Genomic DNA, 21650 nt, shown 5'->3' with positions numbered 1-21650 from the left:
TGTTTAGCATCGCTCCCGATGCCTGGCCTCTACCCACCAGAATGTAGAAGCGCATCCCCATCCTTGGGAGGCAACAGCCAGGAATGTCTACAGACATTGTGTGCACTGCTTTCTAGGGCCAAAGGTTACCCTCTGGTTTGAAAACCTGCATCAGGCCGTGATGGTTAGAACCGGGAATTGGTCATCCTCTGTTCTGCATCGCTGGCTCCAGACAAGTCCCCACAAAGATCTGTGGACCTTAGTGGTGAGCAGGTTGTTTCAGGTGGCGGAGTTCTAACCTAGCATGCACAAAGTCCAGGGGTCCACTCCCTAGCAGCAAATGAACCGGGTGTAGCGGCACATGCTTGTAGCCACAGCACTTGGGAGGCGGAGGCAGGAAGATCAAGAATTTGGCTTCAGGGGCTGGAGAGATGGCTCAGCGGTTGAGGCATTGGCCTGCAAAGCCGAAGGACCCAGGTTTGATTCCCCAGGACCCACGTACCAGAGATGCACAAGGTGGAGCATGTGTCTTGGGGTTTGTGGGCAGGAGCTGGAGGCCCTGGTGTACCCATTCTCTCTCTCTCTCTCTCTCTCCCTCTCCCTCTCCCTCTCCCTCTCTCTCTCTCAAATAAAGTAAATTAAAAAAAAAAAAAGAATTTGGCTTCATAGCACATCCAAAGCCAGCCTAGGCTACATGAGACCCTGTTTTAAGAAAAGGAATTAAGGGCGGAAGACATGGCTTAGCGGTTAAGCGTTTGCCTGTGAAGCCTAAGGATCCCAGTTCGAGGCTCGATTCCCCAGGACCCACGTAAGCCAGATGCACAAGGTGGTGCATGCATCTGGAGTTCGTTTGCAGTGGCTGGAGGCCCTGATGCACCTGTTCTCTCTCTCTCTGTCACTATCAAATAAATAAATATTAAAAAAAAAAAAAGGAATTCGTGGTGGGTAATCACTGGGCCCAGTCTCTCTCTCTCTTTCACACATACACACACACACCAGACCACAAAACCTGCAGAGGTCACTAAATGTCAACTGAGTCAACAAAGGAAGGTGATGTTTCTTTTCCCAGGTTCTTCTCAGAGCAGAGGCTGAGCCCAGGGTACCCACAGATCCTTCTCCAAGTGGTGGTTAAGCAGAGCCCAGGGTGCCCGCAGATCCTTCTCCAAGTGATGGCTACGCAGAGTCCAGGGTGCCCGCAGATCCTTCTCCAAGTGGTGCCTACGCAGAGTCCAGGGTGCCTGCAGATCCTTCTCCAAGTGGTGCCTACGCAGAGTCCAGGGTGCCCGCAGATCCTTCTCCAAATGGTGGCTACGCAGAGTCAAGGGTGCCCGCTGGCTAGGAAGTGGTCCACGTGGCACAGGGGCTGGCCACACGCACGGAGTGAGATAGCTGCGCGCAGCTAAGCCCGAGGCCAGGGGCTGCGGCCCCATCACTGCTTCAAGGACATCTTCCAGGCTCGCAGCGCCTGCGTGACCCAAGAGCGCCTCTGGTGGGAACTGGGCAAGGTCTCGCAGCTGGGGCTCCAACGGTGCGTGGTGGATGGGTCACACACGTACAAGTCCCCGAGTGGCAGCGGTGAAGAGTTCCTCCAGCAACTGGCCAGGATGAGCTCCTGGGCCTGCGCCGCACAGATGCATACCAGAGCTTCTGGATCATGCCTCAGGTTCTCCAGGGCTGGGTCATGGCGAGGAGAAAGGCCACTTGTTACGACAAAGTGCCCCCTCCACATCCCTCCAAGGGGGTCCCACACGTCATCCTACCTTTCTACTTTGTTAAAGTATATATTTTATTTTTACTTCTTTATTTGAGAGAGAGGCCTCCAAGCCTCAACAAACCAACTCCAGATGCGTGTGCCACCATGAGCATCTGGCTTATGTGGGTCCTGGGGAATCGAACCGAGATCCTTTGGCTTTGCAGGCAAGTGTCTTAACCACTAAGCCATCTCTCCAGCCCTTCCTTTTCTTTTCTTTTCTGAAGTAGGGTCTGGCTGTAGCCCAGGCTGACCTGGAATTCACTATGTTGTCTCAGGGTGGCCTCGAATGCGTAGCGATCCTCCTACCTCTGCCTCCCAAGTGCTGGGATTAAAGGTGCACGCCACCCCTGGCCTACCTTCCTGCTTTTAAGCCTTAGCTTAGATACCTTTCTATGCAGTATCTCCTACAAGCCCCCACAATCCCACCACCTCACTTCTTTCCCAGCCTTTATTTATTTATTTATTTATTTATTTATTTATTTATTTGAGAGCGACATACACAGAGAGAAAGACAGATAGAGAGAGAGAGAATGGGCACGCCAGGGCTTCCAGCCTCTGCAAACGAACTCCAGACGCGTGCGCCCCCTTGTGCATCTGGCTAACGTGGGACCTGGGGAACCGAGCCTCAAACCGGGGTCCTTAGGCTTCACAGGCAAGCGCTTAACCGCTAAGCCATCTCTCCAGCCCTTTCCCAGCCTTTTGAATTGTTCATAGCTTTCAAAGCCTGTAGCAAAACCTGCCTCCTCCAGGAAGCCTTCCTGAATTCTTCAAACTACTTTTCATGACCCCTTCAGCCTCCTCAGTTGAAATCTGAACCTGGCCGGATGTGGTTGGCGCACACCTTTCATCCCAGCACTCGGGAGGCAGAGGTAGGAGGATTGCTGTGAGTTCAAGGCCACCCTGAGACTCCATAGTGAATTCCAGGGCAGCCTGCGCTAGAGTGAGATCCTACCTCAAAGAACCAAAAAAGAGGGCTGGAGAAATGGCTTAGCGGTTAAGCACTTGCCTGTGTGACCCCAGTTCGAGGCTCCATTCCACAGGACCCGTGTTAGCCAGATACACATGTCTGGAGTTCGTTTGCAGTGGCTGGAAGCCCTGGTGTGTCCATTCACTCTCTCTCTCTCTCTCTCTCTCTCTCTCTTTCTCTCTATCTGCCTCTTCCTCTCTCTGTCTGTTGCTCTCAAATAAATAAATTAATTAATTAATAAATAATAATAATAATAAAATAACCAAAAAATGAAAAAAAGAACCTGTACCACCTTAAAAGCTTAAACTACCTAACCTGTGCTAAATGGTTTCAGGTCACTTTTTTATATTATTATTATTTTTTATTAACAACTTCCATGATTGTAAACAATATTCCATGATAATGCCCTCCCGCCCCCACTTTCCCCTTTGAAATTCCACTCTCCATCATATCCCCTCCCCATCTCAATCAGTCTCTCTTTTATTTTGATGTCATCATCTTTTCCTCCTCTTATGATGGTCTTGTGTAGGGAGTGTCAGGCGCTGTGAGGTCATGGATATCCAGGCCATTTTGTGTCTGGAGGAGCACGTTGTAAGGAGTCCTACCCTTCCCTTGGCTCTTACATTCTTTCCACCACCTCTTCCTCAATGGACCCTGAGCCTCGGAAGGTGTGATAGAGATATTGCAGTGCTGAGCACTCCTCTGTCACTTCTTCCCAGCATCATGTCACATTTTTGAGGTCATAAGATCCACAGGGTGGGAGGCTGTTTGCTCTGCCTCTTGCTGACCCCACGGTAGCTAGCTAACACTGCACTCGCCATGGATAAGCTTAGTACAATTGAACTGAGCTGTAATAGACCCTTGACCATGTCCCTTCCCTTCCACCCATTCTGCCCCCCAACAACAATATCGCCCACTGCAATCCTGCTTGTGGTCTCATACCCCACCCCCACCCTGAAATCTCAGCACCCCAGAGTGTGACTTACCAGACTTCACTTCGTTCATCTGGTCCTCCGTCATGATGGTGTCCATGCATGGGACCATATACCCTGGACAGAATCCAAGACATGAGGGTGTCCACATCTCCCCACCCTTAGGCCAGATCTCAGAGAAGCCCTCTGCTCCTCCTAGAGCCCCATAGAGCTCATTCAGACCCGAGGATGGATCTGGGATCCAGGGGCCTGACCGTGTCACCCAAAGCTGGGCCTGGGGTTTGTTTTGGTTGTTGTTGTTTTCAATGTAGGGTCTCACTCTAGCCCAAGCTGACCTGGAATTCCCTATGTAGTCTCGAACTCGCGGCGATCCTCCTACCTCTCTGCCTCCCGAGGGCTGGGATTAAAGGTGTGCGCCGCCACGCCCGGCTTTAGTTGTTTTTTTATTTTTTTTCCCTCTTGTTCTGCATCACGGGAAGGGGATGCCTCCACTTCCCCACTTCCCTAGAGAGTCTGAATGTTAGGACACTAACACCCACCAGACATGACTGCTTGAGGACCCTTGAGATGCTGACACCCTGTTACGCCGCTCCTCTGGCTCCTTGATTCCATCAGAGTCCGTCTGTCCCCACGCTATGTGCTTGCCTTCTGCCGTGCCTTTAACAGCTGAGCCTCTCCCCGCTCAGAAAGCCATCATTCACATCTTTCCCTTCCGAGTTCCTGTCTGTATGTTTCTTTCTTTTTCTTTTTTTTTTTTTTTTTGAGAGTGATAGAGAGAGAAAGAGGCAGAGAGAGAGAAAGAGAGAGAGAGAGAGAGAGAGAGAGAGAGAGAGAGAGAGAATGGGTGCACCAGGGCTTCCAGCCACTGCAAACGAACTCCAGACGTGTGCACCCCCTTGTGCATCTGGCTAACGTGAGTCCTGGAGAATCGAGCCTTGAACCGGGGTCCTTAGGCTTCACAGGCAAGCGCTTAACCACTAATCCATCTCTCCAGCCCTGTATGTTTCTTTAGTAAAGGCAGGGACAGGTGCCGCCTCGTAGGATCCTAGAGCATCTCTGTGTATATACTGGAATGTACTTCATGGCGTATGTGTGTGGAGGGGTGTGTATTGAGGCTAGGGGTTGAACCCAGGACCTCTTGCCTGTATTCAACCAGTAAGCTACATCTCCAGACCCTGACTAATGAATCTTTTTTTTTTTTAAGATTTTTTTTTTATTTAGAGATAATTGGCACACCAGGGCCTCAGCCAGTGGAATCGAACTCTAGACGCTTGCGCCACCCAGTGGGCAGGTGCGACCTTGCGCTTGTCTCGCCTCTGTGCGTCTGGCTTATGTGGGATCTGGAGAGTGGAGCATGGATCTGGAGGTTTTGCGGACAAGTGCCTTAACCGCTAAGCCGTCTCTCCAGCCCAGTTTAATGAAACCTTTTGTCTCCCGATAGACCAAAATTTCTTAATCTTAGATCCACCTGGGAGAGATGGAATAAAAGGAAACGTTTCTGAGAACCCTAAAATTATATCCAAAATTGGATGCTGGTCTGCATTTTCTTGCCACCGCAAGCACACTCCAGATGCATGTGCCACACTTTGCAGCCAGTTTTTTTTTAAATTTTTTTTTGTTTATTCTTATTCATTTGAGAGTGACAGAGAGAGAGAGAGAGAGAGAGAGAGAGAGAGAAAGAGAATGGATGTGCCAGGGCCTTCAGCCACTGCAAACGAACTCCAGACGTGTGCGCCCCCTTGTGCATCTGGCTAACGTGGGACCTGGGGAACCGAGCCTCGAACCGGGGTCCTTAGGCTTCACAGGCAAGCGCTTAACCGCTAAGCCATCTCTCCAGCCCTTGCAGCCAGTTTTAACATGGGTGCTGAGGAGCTGAACCTGGGTGGGCAGATTACTTAGAAGTGGTTTATTTGGAACAAGGAGATTTAAGGAAACCAGCGCATGAGGTTCTGCCTGTGAGCAGCCCTCGCATTTTGAAGTATGCCACCTGTCTTCAGCCTTGCTGTTCTTGTCTCAGAATTGGTCGTGTTGACAATCGTCTGCTCCCCTCCCACACCCCAGACCTCATTTCCACCCACGCCATCAGCTCTTTGTTTCCCTAACCTAGTCATCATGCCTGTTAAAGAACTGCTAAATAGGGCTGGAGAGATGGCTCAGCGGTTAAGCGCTTGCCTGTGAAGCCTAAGGACCCCGGTTCGAGGCTCGGTTCCCCAGGTCCCACGTTAGCCAGTTGCACAAGGGGGTGCACGCGTCTGGAGTTTGTTTGCAGAGGCTGGAAGCCCTGGCGCGCCCATTCTCTCTCTCTCCCTCTATCTGTCTTTCTCTCTGTGTCTGTCGCTCTCAAATAAATAAATAAATAATTTTTTAAAAATCTTTTTTTAAAAAACAAAACTGCTAAATAAACCCATGGATGGATGGATGGGGTGTGGTGGATATGGATGCAGGTGGATGGATGGGTCGACACACGTGTTGGTGGGTCCACGGATGGATGAAGGAAGGATGCGTGTGCGGGTGGGTAATGGATGCATGAGTGAATAGGTGGATTTGTGGATGGGTAGATGGATGGATGGGTTGGGTGAGTGGATGGGAAAAGAGCAAATTAGTTGAGAGAAGGAACCAGAACACGGGTCACCTTGCAGAGGTCACTTCAGGCCTCTCTGCACCAAGGTCTCTCCTGACCCTGGTGGAGGCAACACGGCTATTTGGGTGCAAGGGTCGAGAGTGGAATATATAATAGAGTGAGTGTGGTGTACTGGGAGAGGGGAGGCAGCCCCAGCTGCCATCAGAAAGATCCCACGAGGGCTGGAGAGATGGCTTAGTAATTAAGGCACTTGCCTGCGAAGCCTAAGGACCCATGCTCGACTCCAGATCATACATAAGCCAGACGCACAAGGTGATGCAAACACGCAAGGTTGAACATGTGCACAAGATTATGCACGCGGGCTGGAGAGATGGCTTAGCGGTTAAGCGCTTGCCTGTGAAGCCTAAGGACCCCGGTTCGAGGGTCGACTCCCGAGGACCCACGTTAGCCAGATGCATAAAGGGGCGCACGCGTCTGGAGTTCATTTGCAGTGGCTGGAGGCCCTGGCGTGCCCATTCTCTATATATCTCTATCTGCCTCTCTCTCTGTCACTCAAATAAATAAATAAACAAACAGTTTTTTAAAAAAATAAAAGATTATGCACACATGTAGAGTTCCATTTCAGTGGCTGGAGGTCCTGGCATGCCAATCCTCTGTCTTTCATTAAAAAAGAAAGAAAGAAAGAAAGAAAGAAAGAAAGGAAGGAAGGAAGGAAGGAAGGAAGGAAGGAAGGAAGGAAGGAAGGAAGAAAGAAAGACCCATTTTACACTCTGCAGATCCCACAATAGCCAAACACACAAAGATGAGGCAAGCGCAAGGTCGCACATGCCCACTAGGTGGCGCAAGCACCTGGAATTCAATTGCAGTGGCTGAGGCCCTGGTGCACCAATTCTCTCTCTTTCTAAAACAAAATTTAAGAATCCCATGAGGGATTCTGGGCAAAGGGAATCTGCGATTTCCCCTCCCCCCCTCTCCCAAGAAAGACAGAGGTTGGAACTGTGGGAATTTCAGACTGGAGAGTAGGCAAAGTCTTGCAGAAGAGGTTACCTATGAAGATGGCACAGCATTTCCGGAGGGCGGCCCGTGAGCTTTTGGAGTACTCCAGGCTCTGGCTGAGGAACGTGAAGGCACTGTCTCTGTGACAGTCCATCTGCAGGATGAGAAACCCCCATGGCTCTGGGCTCTCGTCTCCCACCGGCCTCCCCTGAAGCTACAGATAGGGGCAGTGGCTCTTCTCGGCAGCTGGGTCCTAGTTCTTCCCCCTAAACATCCTCCCAAGAACCCCCCATCCACCCCTGCCAGGAAGCAGGCCTCGGCTAGGATAACCGAAGCTGTCACTTCAAATGACATCCTGGGTGTGACCTGTCGATCTACACCCACCCCCCACCCCCACCCACCCCCCCCACCCCCCCGCTGCACTGGGAGGAAAGTTCTAAAAGACAGATCTTGCCAGAGCAAGACAAAGGCCCTTCACGCTTACGAGGTACTTGCAGATTTTGCCCGCGGTCTGCGGCTGGTTGTCCCAGGGCTTCTGGCTGTAAGCTTTCTTCGGCAGCTCCCAGGACATGAAACAGGAACAACAGAACAGGGTCTTTGCGCATTTCTGGGGATGGGCAGGAAGAGGACGCCAGAGCTGTGGGATCCCGGGACAGCGCACGTGTTCCGAGACACACACACACAGTGTGAAAAACTGGATTTGGAGCCGGGCGTAGCGGCGCACGTCTTTAATCCCAGCGCTCGGGAGGCAGAGGTAGGAGGATCGCCGTGAGTTCGAGGCCAGCCCGAGACTACATACTGAATTCCAGGTCAGCCTGGGCTAGAGTGAGGCCCTACCTCGCAAAAACCAAACAACAGCAACAACAAAATGGATTTGGGAAAAATCCTTCCCTAATGTTAACCAACTGGAGGAGGAATCACAACGTGTCTGGAAGACACAAAACCGCTGGATATAACTGCCTGTCATGCCCTGTCCGCCATCCTGGCCTGGTTTCTGTAAGGGATGGGTCCTTGCAGGACCTGAGGGCATGGGGGGGGGCCCTGTTGCTCTCACCTGGCCCACCTTGGCGTTGCCTTCCTGCATGATCAGCAGCAGGGGTACCAGGGTACTGGTCAGCTGCTCCGTCATGGACTGTGTTGGGGGCGCCGGAAGCTTCTGGACCACCTTGCCGTATAGATGGATGCAGGAATAGCGCACCTCCTCTCTTGCCTGGGGCAGACAGGAGGCCCAGGGGCACCCTTCCGTCAGAAGGAAGATCGATGGCCTTTCTTTCCCTCATTGAGAGCGCACACCCAGCATGCACACGCGCGCGTGCACACGCACACACACACACACACACACACACACACACACACACCCCGAAACAGAGCCAAGGCTGCCCTGAAGGGCTGATCTAGCCCCGCATTCCCCTCATCGAGCCTGTACAGTCTGAAGCCTCCATTCCACCCCATCCAGGCTCCACTGCCCTCAAAGGTGCCTCTGAGCTGGGAGATGGCTCAGCAGTTAAAGGCGCTTGCTTACAAATTCTGTCAACCCTGGTTCAACTCGCTGGTATCCACATAAAGCCAGATGTTCAAAGTGGCCCGGGTCTGGAGCTGGTTTGTACCAGCAAGACAGCCCTGGTATACCCATTCTCTCCCCTTCTCTCTCTGTCATACATTCATATCTTAAAAATGTTTTTATATTTTATTTTTATTTATTTATTTGAGAGAGAAAGAGGCAGACCAAGGAAGAGAGAGAATGGGTGCACCAGGGCCTTCACCCACTGCAAAAACTCTGTCATCTTGTGCATATGGCTTACGTGTGTCCTGAGGACTCGAACTTGGGTCCTTAGGCTTTGTAGGCAAGCGCCATAACCACTTAACCATCTTTTCAGCCCATACATACTTAAAAAAAAAAAAAAGAAAGGGGGGGAAAAAGTGGGAAAACGTCCCCCTTACTTGGGACTGATAAAATAATGTTCCTATTAGACCAACCAACAACAATAAATCCATCATCAGAGACGCTGATTAAAAAGAGAAACAGGGGCTGGAGAGATGGCTTAGCGGTTAAGCGCTTGCCTGTGAAGCCTGAGGACCCCGGTTCGAGGCTCGATTCCCCGGGACCCACGTTAACCAGATGCACAAGGGGGCGCACGCGTCTGGTGTTCGGTTTGCAGTGGCTGGAGGCTCTGGCGCACCCATTCTCTTATGTCTCTCTCTCAGATAAATAAATATAAATTTTTTTTTTAAATATTTTATTTATTTATTTCAGAGCGACAGAGACAGAGAGAAAGACAGAGGGAGAGAGAGAGAGAATGGGCGCGCCAGGGCTTCCAGCCTCTGCAAACGAACTCCAGACGCGTGCGCCCCCTTGTGCATCTGGCTAACGTGGGACCTGGGGAACCAAGCCTCGAACCAGGGTCCTTAGGCTTCACAGGCGAGCACTTAACCGCTAAGCCATCTCTCCAGCCCATAAAATATTTTTAAAAATTAAAAGATAAGAGAGGAACAGTTCGAATAAGGAACTGTGACTAAATCCCCTTGCACAGGCTCCACTGGGGTGAGGCAGATGAGGTGGTGTAGCCGCTGGGCTCCTTCCTTACAGTCCCCTTCAGCCTGCCCGAGCCCTTACGTCACTGAAGTGAGGCTGCAGGATCCGCAGCATCTCCAGGTAGGCCGAGCTGTCCGCCTGCTTCCGGCCCTGCCCCTTGAAGATGGTTTTGAGGTTGTGTACCGCCTCCACCACCAGAGCGCCATCCATGCCTTCCAGACTCTTCACCATGGAGGGCAGGAGAGCCTGCACCTTGGCCATCTGCAGGCAGAAGCCCATGGATGGAGTCCCTTGGGCCAGCACGTAGGAGACCCCATCACTCCCACCCCCGGGGGCTCCCACTTATGCCACCTGTCCTGGATGCCACCTTTGAGCTCTTGCCACCCCCCCCCCCCATCAAGCTCCTGTTGGCCTCCCTGACACCATCCCAGCCCGGGGCCTGTGCACGGTCCCTTCCCTGGTGCTAGGTGGACGCCGTCCCTCACGATGAGCTAACTTTCTGTGTCCCATTCCTTTGTCCTCACTACACGGTGAGCCGCAGCAGTGTCTGGCAGAGGAAAACAGGCTCTTTTTTTTTTTTTCTTTAACAAGGCTAAAGGACATAGCAACTCTATGGGCATCTGTTTTCTGACTCTTTAGACTGGAATAACTAGGGCTGGAGAGATGGCTTAGCGGTTAAGCGCTTGCCTGTGAAGCCTAAGGACCCCGGTTCGAGGCTCGGTTCCCCAGGTCCCACGTTAGCCAGATGCACAAGGGGGCGCATGCGTCTGGAGTTCGTCTGCAGAGGCTGGAAGCCCTGGCGTGCCCATTCATTCTCTCTCCCTCTATCTGTCTTTCTCTCTGTGTCTGTCGCTCTCAAATAAATAAATAAATAAATAAAAATTTTAAAAAAGAGACTGGAATAACTACTTCCACCCTCCTCCCCACCTTCCTCTTAGGGTCATTTCACAAAACTTGGATTAGGAACTACTGAAAAAGGAGTCAATAAATGGCCAGGCGTGGTGGCATACGCCTTTAATCCCAGCACTCGGGAGGCAGAGGTAGGACTGCCGTGAACTCGAGGCCACCCTGAGACTCCATAGTGAATTCCAGGTCAGCCTGGGCTACAGTGAAACTGTACCCTGAAAAAACAAAAGCAAACAAACAAAAAAAGTCAATCAATGTATAGGAATTATGAAGGCAGATCCATTTAATTTTGTTTTGTTTTGTTTGTTCGAGGTAGGTTCTCATTCTAATATAGACTGACCTGAAATTCACTATGGAGTCTCAGGGTGGCCTTGAACTCACAGCGATCCTCCTACCTCTGCCTCCGGAGTGCTGGGATTAAACGTATGTGCCACCACACCTGGCCCGGACCCATTTTATTTACTTAGTTTTGGTTTTCCCAGGTAGCATCCCACTCTAGCCCAGGCTGACCTGGAATTCACTATGTCGTCTCAGGGTGGCCTCGAGCTCACGGCGATCCTCCTACCTCTAAGGCCTCGCTGAGCGCTGGGATTACAGGCATGCGTCACCACGCCCGGCCCAGACCCATTTTATTGATGATCCGATTTCAGCACCAGCCTCGGAGAGACTATATGACAGTCAAGCTCCGTCTTCCTTCCCAGGGCCTGGGGCCTGGGGTTGGGGGACAGGCTTTCCTCTGCTCCTACCTTGTCAGACCTGTGGGCCAGGATCACCAGGCCACGGATGGACAGCATCTTCATGACAGGGTCTTGGTGGTCCAGGCCTCCCACCATCCTCCCCAGGGAGTATTTCTCGGGGATGCGATGCACTTGCTCCATTTGGAAGAGCTAGGGGGACAGCAAATGACACTTGTTCCTGGACCAAGGGGTTCCCCTACACCGGGAGTACCAGGCCTCCGCCCAGAGCCGCGCACTTGGGAAACGGACATTTGGCTGGTAATCTCCACCCCAGTGTCCATTCAGAAAGTCCCAGCATCTCTTCCCTGTGCCTCCCCATTGCCCGCCCGCCCCCTGCTTGCCTCCGAAGCCTCCTTCATGCCCTATCTATACCCTGCAGCCCATGTAAGCCAGATGCACAAGGGGGCGCAGGCGTCTAGAGTTCATTTGCAACAGCTGGAGGCCCTGGCATACCCATTCTCTCTCTCTCTTCTGTGTCTGCCTCTTTCCATCTCTAGCTCTCTCAAATAAATAAATAATTTGAAGGAAAACACACACACACACACACACACACACACACACAACTGGGGCTGCCTGCTTAGCATAAGTCACCCTGCGGCACCCCGGCATTATAACCGGAGTGTCCCCCGTCTTCCTGTGTCACCGAGAGCCCCTCAAGGCCAGAGTGGGGTCGCTCACATCTGCATCTCTGGTGCAGGGATGGTGATTGCTGGGGAGGTGTCGGGGGGGGGCGCACTTGGGGAGTCTGGAAGAGTGAGCTGAGGGGGGACGGGGTGCAGGCAGAGAGGAGGGGACAAGGAAGGGAGACCGAAGGGACTCTTGACAGCGGAGGAGAAGCGAAGTGCCTGCAAAGGCCGTCGGAGGCTGTCAAGTGCTGCCGTCCTAACCTCCCGGGACTGGGCTGTGAACTGGGGCTGGGGCCATCCCCCACCAGGCTGCCCAGGGCCCCCGGCGGCACCTCCACGAAAAAGGCCGTGGCGGTAATCTTGTGTCTCTCGTCGCCTCGCTCCAGAAGTGGCACGAGCAGGTAGAGGATGCGGCACAGCTCCTGGCAGGAGTAGTGTACCATGGCCCTGGAGAGCGTGGGCGGGCATCACTCAGCCACCCAGCCCCACGGGGAACCACACGCTGGGGTATCTGTACCCCCGCGCACTGCAAAAGGGGTTCCCGTGATCGCCGAATCTCAGAGGCCATTGCACAGAAAAATGAAGCCCAGGGCTGGAGAAGATGGCTAAGCGGTGAAGGTGTTTGCCCGCAAAGCCAAAGGACCCAGGTTCGATTCCCCAGGACCCACGTCAGCCAGATGCAAGGGGGGGGCGGGCGCAGGTGTCTGTAGTTTGTCTGCAGTGGCTGGAGGCCCTGGCGCACCCATTCTCTCTCTCTCTCTCTCTCTTTCCCTCTTTCTCTGTCAAATAAATAAATAAATAAAAACAAATATTAAAAGAAAAGAAAAGAAAGAAAGAAAGAAAGAAAGAAAGAAAGAAATGAATGAATGAAGAAAGAAAATGAAGCCCAGACTGGAAAAGCAAGTAGCCGGAAAGCTCAGAGCCAATCAGTAAGAGAGAGAAGCTGAATGTGATGGTTAAGGTATTGTCAACTTGCTCTGTTTAGTTAATCCACAGAAACCCCCTTTCGGGGTGGGGGATGCTGAAGAGATGGCTTAGTGGTTAAGGCGCTTGCCCGCAAAGCCAAAGGACCCAGGTTTGATTCCCCAGGACCCAGGTAAGCCAGATGCACAAGGTGGCACATGCATCTGGAGTTTGACTACAGTGGCTGGAAGCCCTGGAACGTCCATCTCTCTCTTTCTCTGCCTCTTTCCCTCTCTCAAATAAATAAAAACAAAATATTTAGCTCAAGTCTTAGCGATGGAGATGGAAATGAGAGGGCCTGGGTTCAAACCCTGACCCCAGCACTTGGCTGCGTGGTTGCCATTGTTGTCTGGAAAGGGACCAGGTCATTTTTCAGTCTACCACTTCCTGGCTGTGTGTGTGTGACTTTGGGTAGCTGGTTGGCCCCTCCTGGACCTAGGCATGCTGTTATACAAAATGTCAATTAATTATGCAAAGTGTCAATTAGACCAGACATGGTGGCGCACGCCTTTCATCCCAGCACTCCAGAGGCAGAGGTAAGGGGATTGCTCTGAGTTTGAGGCCACCTTGAGACTATGCAGTTTTTTCTATAAGGCTATGTGATTAATTCCAGGTCAGCCTGGGCTAGAGTGAGACTCCACCTCGAAAAAAAAACAAAAACAAGTCAATTAGGAATCCTTGTCTGTCTCGGATATCAGTCTCCATCGTTATAACCTGCGCAGAGCTCTTATTATTCAAAGCGGTATCTCCCCACTAGCCAGAAGGCAGCTCGTCCCCCAGATCCTGCAGCTGGCAAGGTCTCGACGCTTCCGCGTACTGGGTCACCCCTCCAACGTCTGCGTTGATGTGGGAGCAAAAGTTCCCAGCTTGCTAAGGAAAGGAGCTTTGTGAATTACCTTGGGGTTCCATGAACACCAGGAACCATTGCCGCTGCGTTTGCCCCCCGCCCCCAAGAGACATCCCATCTTTCACATTTGCCTTGTGTCCCCCCCCCCCCAACTGAGGAGGACCACGTCCCCTCCCCGCACCCACCCCGGAGACAGGAGGTCTTGCTCAGAGACACAAGCTTGCGTCTGTCTGCAGCTCTGGACGGTGCTCCCCTGTATCTCACCTGGCCAGCAGAGACACCCCTCGGTGGTGATTTTCTGCCTGGCTCATGAGCTCCCAGCCGCCTTGATCTTCCAGAAGCATAGCCTCGTAAGAGCAGCCCATCCTTAGCAGCAAGGTTTTCACCACCTTCACCACCCAGCTGCCAAAACAAGGGGACGCGGGTTCATGTCCACCTGGTGCCGCCCGCCGTGACATGGCCCGTCCTCTCACACCGGCCGCCTCCTGGCCCCACGGGCTTCTCTCCATCAGCTACTGTTTACACAGTGTGGGAATTAGGGACACGTGGGGTGTGGCTCTTACAGGTTACACATCCCTTTCGGAGCAAAAGTGGCAACACAAACAAAACACCCTTTTTTGGCAGGGGGGAGGTAGCTGGAGAGATAGCTTAGCGGTTAAGGCATCTGCCTGCAAAGCCAAAGGATTCCGGTTCGATTCCCCAGGACCCACGTAAGCCAGATGCACAAGGAGGCGCACGCGTCTGGAGTTCGTCTGCAGTGGCTGGAGGCATTGGTGCGCCCATTCTCTCTCTCCTTCTCTCCCTCTCTCTGCCTCTTTCTCTCTCAAATAAAAATAAAGTTGTTTGTTTTTTTAATCCTTCTCGGGGCTGGAGAGATGGCTGTGGTCAAGCGCTTGCCTGTGAAGCCTAAGGACCCCGGTTCGAGGCTCGGTTCCCCAGGACCCACGTTAGCCAGATGCACAAGGGGGCGCACGCATCTGAAGTTCGTCTGCAGTGGCTGGAGGCCCTGGCGTGCCCATTCTCTCTCTCTCTTTCACTCTCAAATAAATAATTATTTTTAAAAAACACCTTTCTTTATAAAGATGGACCTCTGACTCCCCGCTTTCTCCTGGGTCTGACTCACTCTGTCACTCCATTCCCCATCAAGCCATGGCTAGTGGCAGCTAGTAAGACAGTCCTCTGCCGTCCTGAGCACTCAGTCACCCGCCTGAGCCCAGGTCCTTTTCCAGCTAGGTACCCTTCAGAAGTGACTCCCATCTGGATGTCCAGGAGGCCCCTGGAGAGTTGTCACACGTTGGGAACCGAGCAAGCTGGAGCTCTAGCTCTGTGCCAAATAAGGTCCCCAATTCTCTCAGGGAGCCTGGAAGGTGCTGGCATCGGGTGCCCCAGAGTTTTCACTCTTGACAAGTTAAGCATCTTGAGGAGTGATGGTATCCATCCAGAGAAAGGTCTTGAGAGCTCAATGCGTTGTGGGAACATCACGATATGTAATTAGCTATAACCTAGATGGTGTTGTCCCTGCACAAAAGGGGGACCACCACAGACTTGGGGGGAAAACCACCGTCATATATTCAGTCCATCACCAACCAAAACATGGTTAGGAAGCCCATGACTGTTAAGATAAACTTTTATTAAAATAAACACTGATTGCTGCTCATGGTGGCACACGTCAATAGAAGAACTAGTTGGAAAGAAAAAAAGGGCTTCAATGGGAAAGGGATGGGGAGAAGAGTCAGAAGGCAGTAATGGGAGGGGATTACAGTCAAAACGCATTGCGGGGCTGGAGAGATGGCTTACTGCTTACGGCACTTGCCAGCAAAGCCAAAGGACCCAGGTTCGATTCCCCCAGACCCACGTAAGTCAAATGCACAAGGGAGCACATGCGTCTGGAGTTCGTTTGCACTGATTAGAGGCCCTGGCGCACCCATTCTCTCTCTCCTTCTGACTCTTTCAAATAAATAAATAAAACTTAAAATAAATAAATAAAAGAGTGTCACGAGAGACCAGGGGGGTAAGGGGCACACACGCCTTAAATCCCAGCTCTCGGGAAGCTGAGGTAAGAGGATCGCTGTGAGTTCGAGGCCACCCTGAGTCTCCAGAGTGAATCCCAAAACTGGTGTGGTCCTCACTCTTGTGATCCCAGGTCAGCCTGAGCTAGAGCAAGACCCTACTTCAAAAAAAGGAAAGAAAAAAATATATGGTTCTATACAAAATTGGGCAGAGGACAGGAACAGTTTGCTCACATAAATGGAAACACAAATGGCATTTAAATTTCAGCCTCATTCAACTGAGAAAAATGCAAACCAAAACTGCAGAAAAATTCCTTTCTTTTTAAATCTAGTCATAGATGGTAATGCATGCCTATAATCCCAGCATTTGGGACACTGAGGCAATCATGATTTCCAGGTCAGCCTGAGACACATAGACCTCTACCTCAAAAAGAAACAAGTTTTAGCCTGGCACGGTGGCACACCCCTTTAATCCCAGCACTCAGGAGGCAGAGGTTGGAGGATTGCCATGAGTTCGAGGACAACCTGAGACTACATAGTGAATTCCAGATTAGCCTAAACTAGAGTGAGACCCTACCTCGAAAAAGACAAACAGAAAAATAAAGGATCAGAGCCAGGGAAATGGCTTAGTGGTTAAGGCATTTGCCTGCAAAGCCATAGTACCCAGGATCAATTCCCCCAGGACCCACATTAGCCAGATGCACAAAGAGGCGCACGCGTCTGGAGTTCATTTGCAGTGGCTGGAGGCCCTGGCATGCCCATTCTCTCTTTCTCTCTGCCTCTTCTCCCTCCTCTCAAATAAATAAATTAAATATTGTTAAAAAGAATTGAGGGCTGGAGAGATGGCTTAGCGGTTAAGCACTTGCCTGTGAAGCCTAAGGACCATGGTTGGAGGCTCAATTCCCCAGGACCCACTTTAGCCAGATGCACAAGGGGGCGCATGTGTCTGGAGTTCGTTTGCAGTGGCTGGAAGCCCTGACATGCCCATTCTCAATCTCACTCTCTCTATCTGCCTCTTTCTCTCTCTGTCAGTCTCAAATAAGTAAATAAATTAATTAATTAAAAAAAAAATTGAGTTTTTATTTTTTTGAAACATAGGTTGTCACAGGTGAAAAAAATCGTGGAATGCTTTTTCTGGTTTCTATTTTATTTTATTTTATCGGTTTTTCTTTTTTAAAATATTTTTAGAATTATTTATTTGTTTATTAGAGTCAGAGAGAGGAAAAGAGAGGAGATAGACAGAGAGAATAGGCGTGCTAGGGCCTCTAGCCACTGCAAACAAACTCCAGGTGCACGCACCTCCTTGTGCATCTGGCTAACGTGGGTCCTGGGGAATTGAACCTGGGTCCTTAGGCTTTGCAGGCAAGCGCCTTTAACTGCTAAGCCACCTCTCCGGCCCTCTTTGGTTTTTCAAGATAGGGTCTGATTCTAGCCCTGGCTGGCCTGGAACCCATGGCGGATCCTCCTACCTCTGTCTCCCGGGTGCTGGGATTAAAGGTGTGCGCCACCACGCCAGGCTTCCTGTCCCATTTTAATATCGCTGTGCAGAGACCCCAGGCTGCATACACCCTCCCTTCAGTAGCTCATCCCTCACGTGCAATTGTGTGTGTCACAGCACCGTCTGTAATGGGGAATTATATAGCACATTGGAGTTCTGTACATACGGGTGCCCTGGGGCTGTCAAAAATAACGAGACAGCTGAATGTGTGCTAAGGTCTAAGATAACAATGCCCGGTACAGCACTGGTACAAAAACAGAGGTAAGACAAGGCATGAGAAAAAAAAATCAGCTTGTCTCCGGGGGCGGGGGGGGGGGGTACCAGGAAACCAACACCTCTCCCACAGAGAAGTCCATCAGGGAAGGAGGGCAGAGGTGGAGGGTGGACCCCCTCCTCCCCAGCTGCGACTTTCAACTTCCTGCCATTCTGCACTGGATGGGAGGGGGGCCCAGGGAGGCACCGAGCAGGGGGGTCCGAGCAGGCTGCTGAGGAACTCCGAACGTGCTCTCTAGTCCCAGAGCCTGCAAGGTCGGGACGGGCTCCCAAGATGGAGTCACTATGGTCAACAGGATGGTGACCGAGGCATGGGGAAGTGGTTATCCACATTCTTCAATAAGAAACTACCTGGTTGTTATCCCCCTGCTTGCCTAACAGCGCCCCAAGTCATGGTTTCCTGCCCCCCTTGACTTTCTTTATTTTATTTTATTTATTTTATTTTGCTTTTGCGAGGTAGGGTCTCACTCCAGCTCAGGCTGACCTGGAATTCACTATGTAGTCTCAGGGTGGCCTTGAACTCACGGCGATCCTCCTACCTCTCTCTGCCTCCAGAGTTCCAGGATTAAAGGCGAGCGCCACCATGCCCGGCTCCTGCCCTCTTTATTTTGTAAGTCACCTGGTCACTGTTCTGGTCTCACACCCTAGCTATCTTATTTTTAGTTTGTCGAGGTAGGGTCTCACTCTAGCCCAGGCTGACCTGGAATTTACTATGTAGTCTCAGGGTGGCCTCGAACTCACGGCGATCCTCCTACCTCTCTCTGCCTCCAGAGTTCTGGGATTAAAGGTGGCCCGGCTCCACCCTAGCTATTTTAAATGGTTAATGTAATGATCTCCCCTAAAGGAATTTTCTTTCTTTCTTTTTTAATATTATATTTTTATTTATTTATTTGAGAAAGAGAAAGAAATAGGGAGAGAGAGAAGGCTTGCCAGGGCCTCCAGCCACTGCAAATGAACTCCAGATGTGTGCGCCCCCTTGTGCATCAGGCTTACATGGGTCCTAGGGAATGGAGCCTGGTTCCTTTGTGGGTTTTTGTTTTTGTTGTTGCTTTGTTTTGTTTTGTTTGTTTTGTTTTTCAAGGTAGAGTCTCACTCTAGCCCAGGCTGACCAGGAATTTACTATGTTGTCTCAGGGTGGCCTCGAACTCATGGCAATCCTCCCTCCTCTGCCTCCCAAGTGCTGGGATTAAAGGCGTGCACTACCATGCCTGGCCCCTGAGCCTGGCTCCTCTGGCTTTGCAGGCAAGTGCCTTAACCACGAAGCCATCTCTTCAGCCCTAAAGGAACTTTTCTGTTCAACTTAACAAACGAGTTTTTCCTTCCTCGCCTTCCCCCAACTAAAGAAGCCCTACTAAAGAAGCTGGAGGGATGGCTTAGCAGTTAAGGCGTTTGTCTACGAAGCCCAAGGATCCAGGTTCAATTCCCCAAGACCCATGTATGTCAGATGCACAAGGGGCGCACGTGTCTGGAGTTCGTTTGCAGTGGCTGGAGGCCCTGGTGCGCCCATTCTCTCTATCTCTCCCCATCTTTCTCTGTCAAATAAAAAAGAATATTTTTTTAAAAACCCACAACCTGAAAACAGGATGGCTGTGCTCCTGTCGTGACTCAGCCCTGGCAGCCCATGCTTTCCCTGAATACAAGCTTTCATCTTAGCCTCAGAGTTTTGTGCGTGGTCTCGGCCACTCCCCAACCTTGCAGAGAGCCCTTGCTAGGTGGTGACCCTCCCGACTGCCCAGGAGCGCCAGGTGCGGGGCCTGGGGATCCGGGGGTCCTACCGCACAGGTACGAAGACAGGAGGCTGCGGGTCACTCCTGGCACCCTTGTGAGGAGCCCCGGGGACAGGCACATTGAGGTCGATGTGGTAATGGACCTGAATGAGCAGGGCCAGGAGCAGCTGCGGGTAGATGCGCCTCACGCGGCCCACGCAGCTGTTGATGGACAGGAGCTCACACAGGCCACTGGCTGCCTGGGGAGGAAAGGGTGGCAGGTAGCAGGCTCCATCATGCAGGCCCTGCCCCCCTGGCACTGCCTGCTGCCCTGGGTACTTGCTCCTGGGGAAACATGGCTGCTACACCCATTGCTAAAAGGGGAGCTGGCAAAATAAATAAATAAATAAATGAAAAGGCCCGGGCGTGGTGGTGCACGCCTCTAATCCCAGCACTCGGGAGGCAGAGGTGGGAGGATCGCCGTGAGTTCGAGGCCACCCTGAGACTCCATAGTGAATTCCAGGTCAGCCTAGGCTAGAGTGAAACCCTACCGTGAAAAAAACAAAAACAAAAACAAAAACAAAAGGGCCTGGCTTGGTGGCACATGCCTTTAATCCCAGCACTCGGGAGGCATAGGTAGGAGGATCACTGTGAGTTCGAGACCACCCTAAGAGTACATAGTCCAGGTCAGCCTGAGCCAGAGTGAGACCCTACCTTGAAAACCCAAATAAATAAATAAATAAATAAATAAATAAAATGAAGCTGGGCGTAGTGGCGCACGCCTTTAATCCCAGCACTCGGGAGGCAGAGGTAGGAGGATCGCCGTGAGTTCGAGGCCACCCTGAGACTACAGAGTGAATTCCAGGTCAGCCTGGGCTAGAGTGAGACCCTACCTCGAAATATCAAAAATAAAATTAAAAAAGGAGGGGGGTGGCTGGCAAACAGGCAGGCTAAGGGGAGGGGCGGGGCAGGAGGAGGGTTGGTGACTGCTGGAGCCCGCCCTCACCGCCAGGGGCACCAAGGAACCCCGGCCCTTCTTGGTGATGGGTCTCTCCTTCAGGTGGGTCAGGAGCAGATCCAGCAGGTTCCGGACATCACAACTGGGCTTGCGTACGATCAGCTGCCTCCACATCTCTGCTCCGTTGCTGAGTGGGGAGAGGGGAGGTTAGCGGTGCTCCAGACGGCTCAGAGAGAGGTGTCACGCCGACGTGAAGGCGTCCTCGGGGATACCAGCGAGGAATGACCCAGAACCATGTCCCCACTCCTCTGCGAGACGGGAGGCTCACAATGATTGAAAACCCTACTTCCCCAGGACCGAGGCCAGGTGCTTTATTTACGCGCAGTTTATTTATTCATTTCTGTTTTTATACGTAAGGTCTCACTGTAACTCAGGCTGACCTGGAATTCACTCTGTAGTCTCAGGGTGGCCTCGAACTCACGGCGATCCTCCCACCTCTGCCTCCAAGTGCTGGGATTAAAGGCGTGCGCCACCACACCCGGCTAATAAATAAGTTTTGTTGGTTTTTTTGTTGTTGTTGTTGTTGTTTTGTTTTTCGAGGTAGGGTCTCACTCTAACCCAGGCTGACCTGGAATTCACTATGGAGTCTCAGGGTGGCCTCGAACTCACAGCGATCCTCCTACCTCGGCCTCCCGAGTGCTGGGATCAAAGGCGTGCGCCACCACGCCCGGCCTACACGCAATTTATTATTTCAGCAGATGCTCACTGAGCAGGTGCCACACGTGCAGCCTGACACGAGGCAGATTTCTGGGGGTGTAGACGTGGCAGAGGGTTGGAGACCCTGGAAATTGTTGAGAACGGGCACTGTTCCCATTTTACGGCTGCATCACGGAGGCTCAGGGGGGAAACCTCTACGCTAAGATAAAACAGCTCGTGGACTGTGGGAGGCAAGATGTGATCAGCTTCAATGTCCTCATAGCCTGTCTTGTTCCTCCCAACCAAGGCATAAGAGCTGAGGCAATGGAACTTTTGGGGGCCTAGACCACAAAGGTCCAGGGAACCCTGCCATACAGGTGCATCGAAGGCAGCTTCCCGGGCAGGGAAGGGGCAGCGGCGTTGGCTGGCACCGGTGGGCAGTGGACAATGAACTAAAGGGTTAACGAAACTCCTTCGCCTGAGTGCCTCAGCATCGGAACTGTCCATTCACTCCCCAGCTCTGTTGCCTTGGCAACCCACCCTTTAAAAGACAGGATGTCAACTGTGTTGCCAGGCAACATTACTTTATGGCTAAAAAAACAAAAAATGGCCACTTGGTACATGGCATCCGGACTGGGAAGGACGGTCAGTTGACAGAGGTTTTCCAAGGACGGTGAATCTTGTCTGTGG

The 21650-nt window shown here is 51.8% G+C and overlaps 1 protein-coding gene across 1 annotated transcript; it reads right to left on the bottom strand.

The window, feature by feature from the left end:
* Positions 1-1408: 1408 nt before the first annotated feature.
* On the bottom strand, positions 1409-20462 carry Mroh7 (maestro heat like repeat family member 7; the record flags this gene model as incomplete). The annotated part of the gene is made up of 11 exons (XM_045139384.1): positions 1409-1653; positions 3686-3748; positions 7260-7362; positions 7693-7815; positions 8263-8418; positions 9823-10002; positions 11394-11534; positions 12343-12457; positions 14085-14222; positions 19376-19566; positions 20313-20462. Coding segments are annotated over 11 exons (1605 nt in total), but the record flags the coding sequence as incomplete, so codon positions are not given.
* Positions 20463-21650: the final 1188 nt, after the last annotated feature.

Source organism: Jaculus jaculus, chromosome 21 (assembly GCF_020740685.1).
Source record: "Jaculus jaculus isolate mJacJac1 chromosome 21, mJacJac1.mat.Y.cur, whole genome shotgun sequence".
Classification (NCBI taxonomy): domain Eukaryota; kingdom Metazoa; phylum Chordata; class Mammalia; order Rodentia; family Dipodidae; genus Jaculus; species Jaculus jaculus.
The sequence above is the reverse complement of the archived record's forward strand: the minus strand, read 5'-3'. Positions and strand labels throughout refer to the sequence as shown.